This window comes from Coregonus lavaretus (genome assembly GCF_964263955.1).
Source record: "Coregonus lavaretus genome assembly, chromosome: 17".
Lineage (NCBI taxonomy): Eukaryota > Metazoa > Chordata > Actinopteri > Salmoniformes > Salmonidae > Coregonus > Coregonus lavaretus.
In genome coordinates, this window is record NC_140004.1 from 27,466,220 (window position 1) to 27,480,357 (window position 14,138).

The following is a 14,138-nucleotide window of genomic DNA, read 5'->3' on the forward strand; positions in this document are numbered from 1 at the left end:
TTAAATTGAATTGAAATTGAATTGAAATTGAAATTGAATTAAATTGAATTGAAATTGAATTGAGAGAGAGAGAGAGAGAGAGAGAGAGAGAGAGAGAGAGAGAGAGAGAGAGAGAGAGAGAGAGAGAGAGAGAGAGAGAGAGAGAGAGAGAGAGAGAGAGAGAGAGAGAGAGAGAGAGAGAGAGAGAGAGAGAGAGAGATTCTCACTCCATTTATAGTAGTTCAGCTGTGCCCCCTACTGGTATTGTAATTTGGGTCTGCAAAGGGTAGGGGCTATGGAAATTGCCGTTTGACTGGTTTAGCGGAATTGAAATTGTCTGATTTAGTTTTAGTACATTTAGTAAATTGTCAGATTTCATTTATTCAAGGAAAAGTAAGTTCAGCATTATGAATAGTAATTTCAGAAGTTATTCAACAGTATCTGCTTGGATAGTGGTTTCTGAGAGGTCTCAAATGAATACAAACCAATTCAACGTTTGCCAATCAATTTATTTTGATCAAAGTCAATTTTTACAGTAACTGGCTAGATTTTGACGGTAGTCAGCCTACCAGTCTTTAGAAAGACGTCACGACTACTGTTACCTGGATCTCTGATTGGTTCAGAGAGTCTATCCGGGTGCTGAGCTGGAACGAACTTAAAGGTACCAATATGGCGGAGGTAAGAGTGAAAACAGGGGAGGATCATCAGATTTTAAATCGATGTTTAGAAAATGTGTGTTGCTAACTTTCTATTTAAATGTAATCGATTGCATAGATTAAGGTTTTTTTGTTCCATATTTGTGGTTTTGTGTCAAAATTGCCGTAAATATGCCTCTAAAATATGTTTTAATGTATAAACCGATCCTTCACGACAAGGCCTGTGCGCGTTCGCTCTCAGCTGCTTTGCTAACATTACTGGGCAGACTCAAACGCCAATTTGATGGGGGAAGAAAATAAAAATACATTTGATTTGCATTTAATTGGGATGGTATTTTTCGGTTCTTGTGTAAAAACAAAAACATCGCCTATGACTGGTGAATTGTTCCCAGTTTTAGGTTATCGTGTACAGTAACTAAACAATACGATTGTTTTTTGTTTTGTTGTTGTTAATAAGATTTGCTTTCTCGCTAATTTCAGAGCATTGACGGCACACAAAGATGGATATAGGGGCCTAGATGTTATTTTGCGTGCCACATCCAAATGTTATATCATATTGCTACTAAATATTTAAATCCTATAACATTACATAAAACCGCTTAGTCTGTCTGTGCGGTCGGTATGTGTTTTCAGGTTGCGGAAAACGCAGAGCTATTGTTTATTTATTTATCGTGGTGGACGTTATTGACAATGTCTGCTGTACAAAATTACATTTGTTTTAATGAAAGTTTACGAACGTGTTAACAGTAGTGTTCACAGATATAGCATATTATTTAGTCTTCAAAATGGCTTAATTTGTGCTATTATCTTTTTGTTCTTCTAAACAGGCTTCCTTCGGGAGTTCGAGCCCAGGTAATTTCAGAATTATCTTTTTTAAAAGGTATTTGAATGTGAAATACTGAAGTTATGAATATGACATGCCATTTTTATATTCAGTTAATGTTTATTATGATACCATGTAGCTAAATACATTTATAAAAAATATTTATTGAGAAAGTAATTCCATGTAAATGATGCTCTGGGTTCGCCAATGGTAATGACAAGCAGTGCCAGTTTTGCCAAGAGTATCTTAATTTATTTGCGGGTTGTCCTTATAACGGTGCCTTTAAACTGCGTTCTAAAATCGTTTTCGCTCCACAGTTGGCTCTTTGTCGTCGGAAGATCATGACTTCGATCCGTCAGCCGAGATGCTAGTTCATGAATATGACGACGAGAGGACTTTGGAGGAGGAAGAGTCATTTGAGGGCGAGAAAAACTGCAACTCAGAGATAGCCGATCTAGAGAAGGTTGGTTGGCTATAGCTACAGATTGCAACACCAGATAATGTGATTCAACCCAACATTTGTTCCATTATAATGGTAGTTACAGGTATGACTATACAAAACATCGGCAGAGATTTTTCAACTAACCTTGTATTAGCGATACTATCTTCGTCCTCGATTCGTGGAAACAGGAGTCTCATAAAATGTCTGCGTCCAGTTGCAGGGGGTCTGTTTGAATTGAGAAAATGCTCTGTTATTAAAATACATAATGTTGTCTTATAAGTAATCCAACAATGTGTATATCGCAATCAAATCAAATTCTATTTGTCACATACACGTGTTTAGCAGATGTTATAGCGGGTGTAGCGAAATGCTTGTGCTTCTAGCTCCGACAGTGCAGTAATATTTAACAAGTAATATCTAACAATTTCACAACATATACCCAATACACACAAAACTAGTAAGGAATGGAATTTAAGAATATATACATATATGGACAAGCAATGACAGAGTGGCATGGACTAAGATACAATAGAATATTATAGAATAGAATGCAGTATATACATATGAGATGAGTAGTGCAAGATACGTAAACATTATTAAAGTGCCTAGTGTTCCATTTCTTAAATATCTATTTCAAGTCTTCTCTCATTGATTGAGACAGGTGTGTCCACCCCAAAGTGTTGCATGACAGACAGACCTGTCTCGATTAATGTGAGAAGACTTGAAATAGACAAGATGGCGGCATACACATTGTTGGATTACTTCATGGACCAAAACATTTATTTATTTTAATAACAAAGCATTTTCTAAATTCAAACGGACCCCCTGCAACTGGACACAGACATTTTATGAGACTCCTTTTTCCACGAATCAAGGATGAAGACGGTATCGCCAATACCAGGTTAGTTGGAAAAATCTCTGCCGACCTTTTTATATATCCTGTAACTACCAGTATGATGGTCAAAAAAAATTACCCATTAAATCAGATTATCTGGTGTTACAATCTGTAGCTAGGTTGGCTTACAATAGAAATTAATGGACAGTTTCCTTTCTTTTGGACAGCCAATGTAGTTGTCATTTTATAGGAATATCTTTCATTCTGTCAATGCTTAAATGACCACTTACCTCCCTACTTCAATTAATAAAATGTTATAGGCTGGGGGGGGGGGGAAGCATAATGTGTACATGACTATGTTCTGTCTTATTATGGAGACAGACACTGTGTCATGGAACTTTTGTCTAACCATTCTTCACATAGCAGACATGTGTTATCATGATTTTGATTGTAGAGACATGGTCTAATATGATTTCTATTTGTTGTAACAGGAGGGGAACATGCCTTTGGAGGAACTGCTGGCCATCTACCGCTACGAGGCGTCTGTCAGTACGGCTGCAGGCTCCAGCATGGACAGCTCTTCTGGGGAGCTGACGGATGAACTGCCAGACATGACTTTGGACAAGGTGAGCAAAATTCAGTGCACTATATCAGATTTGGTAAAGGGAATATTAAAAAAATGTTTTCAGTCAAATGTATTTGTGATATCATCAGTAGGCCATCTATCCAATTATGATTACATTATACGTGTCTTACTTTTGTATGACCTCTAAAGTGTGGTTATGGCAGACTGAATTTTTAGGATCAATTGATCCTTGGTGGGTTAGTTTCTAACGATACAAATGGTGATTGTGTTCTTCCACAGGAGGAGATTGCTAAAGACCTGCTATCAGGAGACTATGAGGAGGAGACCCAGTCCTCCGCTGATGACCTCACCCCTTCAGTCACTTCCCACGAGGCCACCGACTTCTTCCCCAGAACACTCAGATGTAAGGCAATTCACTTCAATTGCAACTTTATTAGGACACCTCAGGGATAAATAAGACATTGTCAGAGCACAATTACAAAACACAAATACAATTGGGCAGATTCATATAGTGCATGTTATGAGCCACTGCAATATTTTATTTATTTAAGCTGCAATATTTAACTTTTTGGGCGACCTGACCAAATTCACATAGAAATGTTGTTATAGATTTGTCATTCTCATTGAAAGCAAGTCTAAGAAGCGGTAGATCTGTTCTATGTGTGCTATTTCTATGCTTCCTGTTTTTAAGTTTCGGTTTTTGCTTATGGAAAATATATTTCACAGTGGTTTAGATGGTACAATGATTCTCTATACTTGCTTGTTTTGTCACATAAACTGAAATTAGGCAAACTATTAGAATTTTAGCAACCAGAAAATGGCGGAGCGATTTCTGCATAGTGCATCTTCATGTTTCCCAATTTTAGCTAGCAGTATGCTTAATTGAAAACTCATAATAATGGCAAAAATACTGTCAAGTGCAGGTGTCATTATAAACAAAAGCACATTAACTTATTTATCTTGTGCTTTGTCAGAATGTATCCCTTTCCTTCATACCATCTTTTAATATGAACTTATCTTGTCATGTGATGAGTTGATAAGCACAGGATCCCATTCGTATAGCAAGAATTTCAATGGGGCATGCCCTTTCTGTCTTTGCATTGTCAGCAAACACTATCTACGACGGTGATAAGGAGTCAGAGTGTGAGGAGGATGGGCCAAGCCCAGAGGACTCCAGAAAGGTAAGAATCCTGTCCTTTTAAAGGTGACTTGATTGAAGAGGATACAGAATTAAGTTTCCCATAAGCACTAATTGGGGGTCAGTTATTTTACTTTCCAATGGTTACGGTTGTTTAGTAACCTTACTTGGTTAACTGAACCTAGACCTGGACTTCAACCTAAAATAGACTGATGGTAGAAACATGGTGCTGCATGTTCTGTTCTGGGGGGTAAATCTGTTTGTATTTCACAGGAAATAATGGTGGGGTCGCAGCACCAAGCAGAGGTCCCCACCCACCTCTGTCACTATGGTGATGATGAGAAGGGTGAGTGCAGGGTTTCTTAAGAGGTTAACCCATAAACCCATTGTCAGAGTTGCATTTGACAGTCAGACATTTAGCAGTGTTTCCAAGTGTAACATTTTTATTTTTGTATTTTTTATTAACCCTCTTCAGAGGACACATATCTTGTTTGTTTTTACAGCTTTTCTGCTACATATAAATGTACATACATTTTACATAGATGTTTTACATACACATTTTACATACACTACCGGTCAAAAGTTTTAGAACACCTACTCATTCAAGGGTTTTTTCTTTATTTTTACTATTTTCTACATTGTAGAATAATAGTGAAGACATCAAAACTATGAAATAACACATGGCATCATGTAGTAACCCAAAAAGTTATATATTTTTTATTTTATATTTGAGATTCTTCAAATAGCCAACCTTTGCTTTGATGACAGCTTTGCCATGGAATCAGTACATCAAAAATCTCTTCCCATTTATTTTGCAACCTGTATGGCACAGCTGTCAACATTTTTGTCCTCAAATGAAACTGGTATATTTTTCTATTTATGCCAATTCCTTTCAGCCAATTTGTATCTTTAATATATGGCAGGTTAACAAGTTCCCTACCTTCTCCCTTTTCCATTTGCCTCCTCCATTTTTGTGGTAATGCTGCAATCAGTTGGTTATACGTTTGGATTGAGCAGACATTCCCATATATTTTCGATAGCTGCATATGTGACATAACTCCACCGTTTTATATTCATAGTATCATTAATAAATATAATACCATTTAAAAACATTTCTTCCATAAATTATGTTTTTTTATTAATCAGTATATTTGAGTTTAAGCATAACATTTGTTATAATATTTGTTCTATATTTTCTGGAGGATAAAACTGAAATTGTAAGCAGCATTGTATAGCTTGTTTAAGAAAGGGCGATACAAAACAAATTTCATTTTCAATTAGTCGTAAATTAGAAGTTGTAATCTGTATAAAGGCAAAAAGGCCATTTTTGAACAAAGGATGAGCCTTTCTTAATAATCTGCTGGAGAACCATTTTGGGTTTAAGTATAACTTATGTATGAGTGAAGCTTTTAGTGAGAGGTTTAACGCTTTAATATTTAATAAGTTTAGCCCCCCAAACTCATATTTATGATATAAATAGGCACGTTTAATTTTGTCTGGCTTAGCATTCCAAATAAAATGAAATATATTTTGCTCATGATTTTTTTAAACGAGTCGTCTGGATTAGGCAGTGCCATTAGTAAGTAAACTGTGATAGGACCAAAGAGTTAATCAATGTGATTTTTCCATAAATAGACAAGTATTTCCCCCTCCATGGTTGCAGAATCTTATCAATTTTTGCAAACTTTCTATTGAAATTGATTGTGGTAAGTTCATTTATATTTTTTGAGATGTGAATACCAAGTATGTCTACTTCACCATCCGCCCATTTTATTGGTAAACTACAAGGTAGTGTAAACACTGTGTCTTTTAGCGATCCAATACGTAATATGGTACACTTGTCATAATTCGGTTTTAGTCCAGAGAGGCTAGAAAAGTGATCTTCAATAAGACTGTGTAGGGATCCAGATTGCGGAGTTAAGAAAACAACTTGAGTCACCGGCATACATTGAGACTTGTTTTTATCCAAGTGTAACATTGCATAGTGTTTAACATTGTGATTGTCATCCGCCATTTTCGTGCAGTATACGAAGATGATGACCAGTTGCTATGGAGCCCGGACGTGTTGTCGGAGAGCAAGGTCAGGGACTTCCTGTGTGAGGCGTTGTCATGGGCAACCGACGAGAGGACAAGAAGTGACACGGCAGGAGCTCATGTGAGAGACAATGAGCAGGTCAGTCATCACTTTAAGACTCACTGGATGTCATAACATTAGATATGCTCCTGCTACCATCTCAAAGTTACTGTCTTTCAAAGTTACATGACTTTGATTGTCATGGTTGTTGTCAGTGTAAGTCGTTGACCTATTCCTCTGTCTTCTCCCTGTAGGCTCTGTATGAGCTTGTGAAATGCAACTACAATACCCACAAAGCACTAGAGTGGTATTGCAGTAACGTGAAATCCTCAAAGGGTAAGTTACCATTTTGAATGATTAGTAGACTCATAAATGTCACTCCATTGTGAGGGAAAATGACTCCTTGTGATTATTACAGAGGAATCCCCGCCGTGGTCTGAAGATGAATGCCGAAACTTTGAACATGCACTACAGATATACGATAAGAACTTTCACCTCATACAGAAACACAAGGTGGGACTCTCTCTGTTACTGATTAAAGGGTGGTGAGATTATCATAATGTTGATAGCTTCTGTAAAGATATGGACACACTTTATTTAGCCTCTGTAAGGATATGGACACTTTATTTAGCCTTTCTTTAAAAAGCCTGTGTCACTAACTCCCTGTGTTGGAGAACTCTTCTCTTCATCATGTATTTCTGCCCTTCATCAAGGTGAAGACACGGACGGTAGCTGAATGTGTGGCCTTTTACTACATGTGGAAGAAGTCGGAGCGCTTTGATTTCTTTGTCCAGCAGAACCGCTTTGGCAAGAAGAAATATAGCAGCTATCCTGGCGTAACGTAAGTGATCATTCATTCTGCTCAACAGTAGTAACTGAGGTCTGAATTCATTGCGAAATGTATGTAGACAGAGTTCCCTCTGAATAGGATGAAAGCCTGTGTTTGCACATTTTATTTTATTGTGCTTGCAACTACACGAAAGGGGTGGCTTTCATGGTTACTAAAAGAGAATGTGTCTGTGGGTGGGTGTGGCTGAGTGTGTTTGTGTGTGTGGTAACCTGTTGTGTCTTCCCCCTGCCTACAGGGACCTGATGGACCGGCTGGTGGACGAGGCAGAAGGCCTGGCAGTAGACAGCTCCTCCTCTGTGTGCTCAGGTGGAGGAGGAGGGTTGAGGATGGAGCCCACCACAGAGCAGCAGCTCAGCCTGCTCAACTCCATCACTGCCAGCGACCTTACAGGTTAGTCAACAGGGTCTCAGACGCTCCACACTGCATGTAGCACAAACTGACCCCCATCTTCCTTGACAGGGTAACTATATTTTTCACAAGCCTAACTTCAGATCTGGCATTCAGTATGAACTTACAGTACACATATTATACACAACAATACAACTTTATACAATCAACATAAGTCCTAAGAACAATACATAAGAAATCCACAGATAACCAAGTAGTTTATATATGTGTCCCCTACCCTCAGCCCTGAGTAACAGCGTGGCCACAGTGTGCAGCCCAGCGGAGGTGAGCTGCCTGGACTCGTACAGTTTCCCCCCTCTGGAGAGCCTCCACCGGGGGTCCCTGGCCCACGAAGAGCCCCTGGGCTTCCCATCCAACGGAGGAGACCCCAACTGTCTCAACATGCTGGATGCTGGCTTCTACCACTCGGACCTGGGCCAGCTGGGTGGGGTGTGCGGGGCCAAGGAATGCGAGCGGCCCTCTAAGAGGCTCAAGTTGGCACTGCCCGACTCCTTCATCAACGACGTTTCTGTGGGTAACCTCGGAGTGGACTTTGAGGGGCGGCGGAAAATGACACACCACCGCATCACCGGCACCAAGATGGCGGTGTCCGTCACAGACTTTGGGAGTTTGGCGGGGAGCCCAACGGGCTTATGGGAGCACACGCACAGCACAGCACGGCGCTCCAGTCAGAGTGACCTCCCTCCGCCCCGCCCCCAGAGTTCCACCTTTAAAACCACCATCCCATGTGTACATAAGACTCACTCACTGGAGAATTAGATTTGTATTTAATAATTATATATGAGTATACATTTATTTCATTTGTGAAATATGACATCAGTGATGTCTTTATCGTATAGAACTAAAAATCTTGATTTCTCAAGAGTTTATATAGCCATTTATTTTCTCTGGTTCTGAGATGTTTCATGTCCGTGTTAATGTCCCCACACACACACATCTACAGACAAATTCTTCAAAGCTACGTTATCCTGCCACTCATATTCAGCTGCCAAAACATATTTGTTCTGGTTTCATATGTAGTTTGTTTATTGTTAAGTGGTACTTTTGATTGAATATCAGTGTTTACAGGTACTTACAGAAACCAGGCTTGGGCAAATGTTATTTTGTCCGAGGGGAGCCTGGTGTTTGTATTTAATGCAAGAACACTCATTGGTGTCGAGGCGGTGTAGGTAATAACTCATTATAACCTCCCTCTCCGCCTTAGTCTTTTCTCCTGTGGAAGCTTCTTTTGTACTCGACCTGCTTTTATCAGACTTTAATTGTCCAAAGTGGCCAAACCGGAGGAGAATGTTCTAGAATTTTAACAATATATTATATGATAATTTCTCATTGTTCATTCTCGTGAGTTGTGACAGGTCAAGACATTTTTAAAGTGATCAATTTAGAGACTATAAGGCTGGGTCTAACACCCAAATAAGCTGAGCAGCTTTCTGTCCATCAGATTGTCTGAAACATGCCCTTAAAAATCGCTCTTATTGCCCTAGAAATTAGCCAATATCATGGCAATATTTTACATTATGACGGAAAAACGGTTTTTGGATTGGTTTTAGTGTTGCATTGAGATGTCATGTGTTCAGCTACAGTAATGTATATAGTTTCTGCCCTATACTCTTAGCACAACACATTACTTCATAAATCTATTTGGCCCAGGTTGAGTACTTTTTTAGGCAAGTTGTGCTGTTTGCATGTTTATCATGGTGCTTGTTGAGCTTGACCACTCTGCAAAAAAAAGAGCAATAAAATGTATTCTAAATTATATTGCTCTATATTGAAACTACTTAAACAGCCTGCATAAGATTGTTAGAAGTATTATTTCCTTATTTAATGCCACTTTTATGTAACTTCCACAGTACTGACTGTGGAGGACGCCTTTTATTATCCGGTCCATAAATTAATGTCCAGTTGCAGTCTAGCAACAGCCTACTTCTATTTCTCTTGACTGAACTAACTAATTGTGAATTGTTGACTGTCGTGGAGTCATCACTGTCTGTTTAATGGGTGCAGTAATAGTGTTTACTTAATTTATCTATGCATTGTGAGTTGGATAATTTGTTAGTTTTGGGGGTATATAATTCTGAATGTCAGCCACAGAAGTCCATAGATTTTTACATAAAGATGTACCATCCAATAATTCACTATCCTGAGTATGTCCTGTCGGGTTTCTTGCATATGATCATTGGTTTTACCTAGCTAGGTGTTATCTAGTCATTCTGTTTCTATGGCAAACATTGGAGTCAGCTGTTTGTTCACCTTGCATTGTTTCCCCAAATGTGGACAGTTTCATGTAAATAATTAGCTAATAGCCTTAAATGTCTTCATTGACGTCTTAAACTTGTGAATCAGTGTTGATACAAAGACTTTAAATTTGATTCCATGTCAAAAGGCAATAATGTGTAGATATGTACAGACATTATTACATGTTCTTACGTTTTACTGATGGACTTTGTGTTTGGATATTTTGGGGGGACAATGCATGCTAGCTGTGTGACAGTTCTTGAAAATGTACCACTAAAAAAGGCTTTACCTAAGACGTATTAATATATTATTCAATGTCACATTTAGCGTTCTGAAGTCCGCAATCATATGTACAAATCCCATTTGGTTTCTCTTCATTTATAATTTTCTTTTCACATTGCTGTCTTTGTCTTGGTGATAAAGGGATGGCTTCTGTAGTCAGTATCTTGAGAGATGGGTCTAGAATCAAGCCCTTGTCCCTATCCCTTACGTACTTGCATAGATCTGGTATGGTTGGATAGATATAACCAAAAATGGTATACCATATTGCCTTATACCCATCCAATACTTACAGATACAGCAAGTGCCTCGGGAGATTTACCAGACTATTGTTGCTCACCATCATACAAAGTGCAGATGCAGTGGGTGTGTCCAGGCGCTCTGTAGCTTTAGAAGTGCAGTGATATATATTTCACCCTATGGTTTGTACAAAGACTCTGAAATACTGTCTGAATGTAAAGGCCATTGACTAGTAGATTAATATTTAGATTTTACAACCCTGTGCTGAAATCTCATGTGATATTTTATTGTAATCTCTGGCGAGACTTTTGTGTGTAAGAAAGCACTAAACTAATTCCTTTTATATTTTGTATTATGTTTTGAAGTTTAAAAAAGGTGGGAGATGATTATAGCAGATGTATATAAAAAATCTAATTATTTGAAGTAAAGAACACATCTGTGAATAAAACCTGCAACATATAAATGTATATCCAGAAATATAGACAATCAACACATTTACAATCAAATGTTAAAGAGAAGCTTTATTGTTTATAAGAATTGTACATAGACACAGAATTTTTTCTTTTCTTTTGGTTTTAAACATTTTGTATTTTCTGTTCTTTAATACATGGTGTACGGATCCAGAAATAAAGCTCTGGAAAATGTCTCAAGACTCCTGCTTTACTCTGTGCATTAACTTGTGTGACCGCACAATTGTGATTTTGTGGTGGATCTCTCCCCAAAATGTGTTACCTGTCCCCAACTTCTTCACTGACATCACTATGGTGGGTTTATACTTTATAGTTGTCCCCCACAATTAAATCGGAGAGGGGACTGTGGGTCTCCGTCTGTTCGTACGTTAGTCACATGGGATATCTCAGACAGCAAAGGCACGATTTTGATGAAACTTGGGTGAATTATCTGTTGCTCCATGGAGATCCAGCATTTACAAAATTACACTGATTGTCCAGATGGTGGCGTTACAACAGATTGGAAATGCTAACTTTGAAAGGTCATGCCCCTCACCTTGTTTGACCTAAAACATGAAAGTTGGTACATAGATCCCTCTTCACAAGGAACAAATGTGCCTTAGGGACCCATAAGGTCTGCCATGATGGATTTTCTGCCATTTAGAATTTTGTGAAAAACGCTACTCTTCTGGCACCGAATGACCGATCTGCACGAAACTTTGTGGCATCTATGGACAAAGGTCTCTCAACGCAATATTTTCCAGACTAGTACCTAAAACAACATGGCCGCTATTGACCAATAAACATTCACATGGGCGTGGTCTGGCACATAAATACATATAAATTGGTCAAGGATATTCGTATTGTAACACAGTTTGGTACATGTTGAAAACACTGTCAAGACTCAACATATGCGAGAACATTCATATCGACCACACGGTGGCACTATAACAGGCACATGTTTATATCTCTTGATCTGTTTGACTCAAGTACTGAAATTTGGCACACATGCTCAGGGAAATGAGTCTAGCTAACCCACGTGATATCGCAGACATTTTGACGAAACTTGGGTGAATGATGCGTCTTGCCATAAAGAGCTGTCATTTACAAAATTACACTGATTGCCCCAAGGACGACATGTTTACTGTTGCCTTGTTTACAATCGCACTTTCATATTAGTACATCATTTTGCTTGATTTTAACTAATGATAGCTACCAAGTGGCTGGACCTGTTATCCCAAAGTTGAGAGATGTGTAATGTCAAGTTTTACTACATTTACCTGAATGAAATATATGAAACTGATCATGACTAGATTGAATCTAATTTCACTGTGATTGGTTAGTCAACATGCAAAATACCTGTATACTGTCAATCAATTTTTAAATGGCTGTGTTCCTATGGGAATTTGCACATGTTAAGAGCCCCACCATTAGTTCTTTTTAATCCATTTGGAACAGTAATTGGTAAGATAGTTTGTTTCAAACCTAGACTTCCAAATCTCTTAACCCCCGAAACAAAAAACAAAAAAACTGTACATTTCAGGGGTTTTGGCCTGCTGTCTCTCGGGTTCTGTAGTAGTCACATCGTTTCGGACACTGCTATCAGAATCCCACAGTTCTTACTTTTCTAACAGTACTAACAATGTGTTTGTAGGACTTAAAAGTTTTGAAACCAAAATGTACTTTATGCGCGCAGTATACAATATTATGGATAGTTTATTAAATGCCACCAGAGGACTTCAGAGTTTAATAGGTTTGCGAAATTCGAATACAAAATCGTTCTATTCTGTGGTTGCATGAAATAGCAAACATAAAGTCAATTCAGCAATGACATTACATTTTTACATTTACATTTTAGTCATTTAGCAGACGCTCTTACCCAGAGCAACTTACAGTTAGTGCATACATTTTTTTTTGTTCATTACTTAATCTTTGTACCTCCCTGATGAAATGGTAAAATCCATTACTGTTGTTAGGTGGTGTGTTGAAAATAGATTCCACAATACGGCCTTTTATTTTATTAACAACTAATATAACACAATATACAAATTATCTCACAAAACTGTATACCAAATAACACAGACAAACTTTATACACAGGGGTATACACGTTTAAACAAAAATACAAAAGGATTCACAGGGATTTAGGGTTCGTTTTGCTTTACAGTTTTTTCAGATTATGCAGTATTTAAATAAAATGTCAATTCAATAAAAACATATTTAAAAAATGTCCACAATCCGGTTTTGAGCGAGTGCTCGGTTCGTTCTCGATACTGTATGCGCGCTGAAATCTACGCCCACCGTGATGTATAGCACCCACCACCGGGCGAAATGCCGTGAAAAGAGTGTGTCCATGTAACTGAACTGAACAAAGCAGACAGTTAATGCTCTAATATCCCTATAACTACTGGTACTACAGTGTCGCAACACAAAGTGTCGCTGAACACTGTGCCCTCAGTAACCCACCGCCCCTAGTCCAAGGAAACCAAAGACTAGTGGGCAGGAACGTAATACTTGAGCTCAACTGAGCTGCACAGGCAGACAGTTACCGCTCTAATATTCCTTTAATAACTGACGCTCAACAGTGATGCGACACAAAGTGTCGCCCCCCACCGTGTCGGCAGTAAAACCGCCGCAGCCAGCCTAAGGAATAATCCAAAAGCTAGCGGGCAGATAACAGGACATAAAACCACACTGTTCTGATCCCTCAGACAGTCTGTATCTCCATATTCCTACACAACTGATCTCACAGTGAGGCGTCACAAGGTGTCGCCCTAGACCGTGTTATCAGTAAATCCGCCTCATTCAGTCTAAGGCTAACCAGAGATTAGTGGGCAGAGGGAACAATATGATGTCCTCTCCATCACCGACACAACAGTTATATAACCCAAGGCGCTATCATAACTTGTGTATTCAGCAATTCACCACCTTCAATCCGATGATTGATGGGTAAAGGAATATACAAAAACATGAGCAAACACTGCACTGAACCCTCAGACAGTAATAATGCTCTAATGTTATTTTAAGATTGGTTTAATAGTAATGTAATACAAGGTTACAAAAAACTATTTCCCTCATCCTCCCGCCCCAACACTGTTACACACTGGTGGGCAGGTCAAAATACATTACCTCTACTGTACTGATA

The 14,138-nt window shown here is 38.6% G+C and overlaps 1 protein-coding gene across 2 annotated transcripts; it reads left to right on the top strand.

The window, feature by feature from the left end:
* The first annotated feature begins 611 nt into the window (after positions 1–611).
* Positions 612–11,189, top strand: LOC311144834 (mesoderm induction early response protein 3-like). Of its 2 annotated transcripts, none has more exons than XM_084180987.1 (13): positions 612–657; positions 1,463–1,487; positions 1,776–1,921; positions 3,227–3,361; positions 3,601–3,724; positions 4,429–4,502; positions 4,733–4,805; positions 6,484–6,632; positions 6,788–6,869; positions 6,952–7,046; positions 7,247–7,374; positions 7,619–7,773; positions 8,015–11,189. In XM_084180987.1, exons 1-13 carry the CDS (start codon positions 649–651, stop codon positions 8,548–8,550), a joined length of 1,731 nt encoding a protein of 576 aa, XP_084037113.1. In that variant the 5' UTR covers positions 612–648; the 3' UTR covers positions 8,551–11,189. The 2 variants fall into 2 exon arrangements, with proteins under 2 accessions (XP_084037113.1, XP_084037114.1); XM_084180988.1 differs by lacking the exon at positions 612–657 and adding an exon at positions 668–711.
* The last annotated feature ends 2,949 nt before the right edge of the window (positions 11,190–14,138 follow it).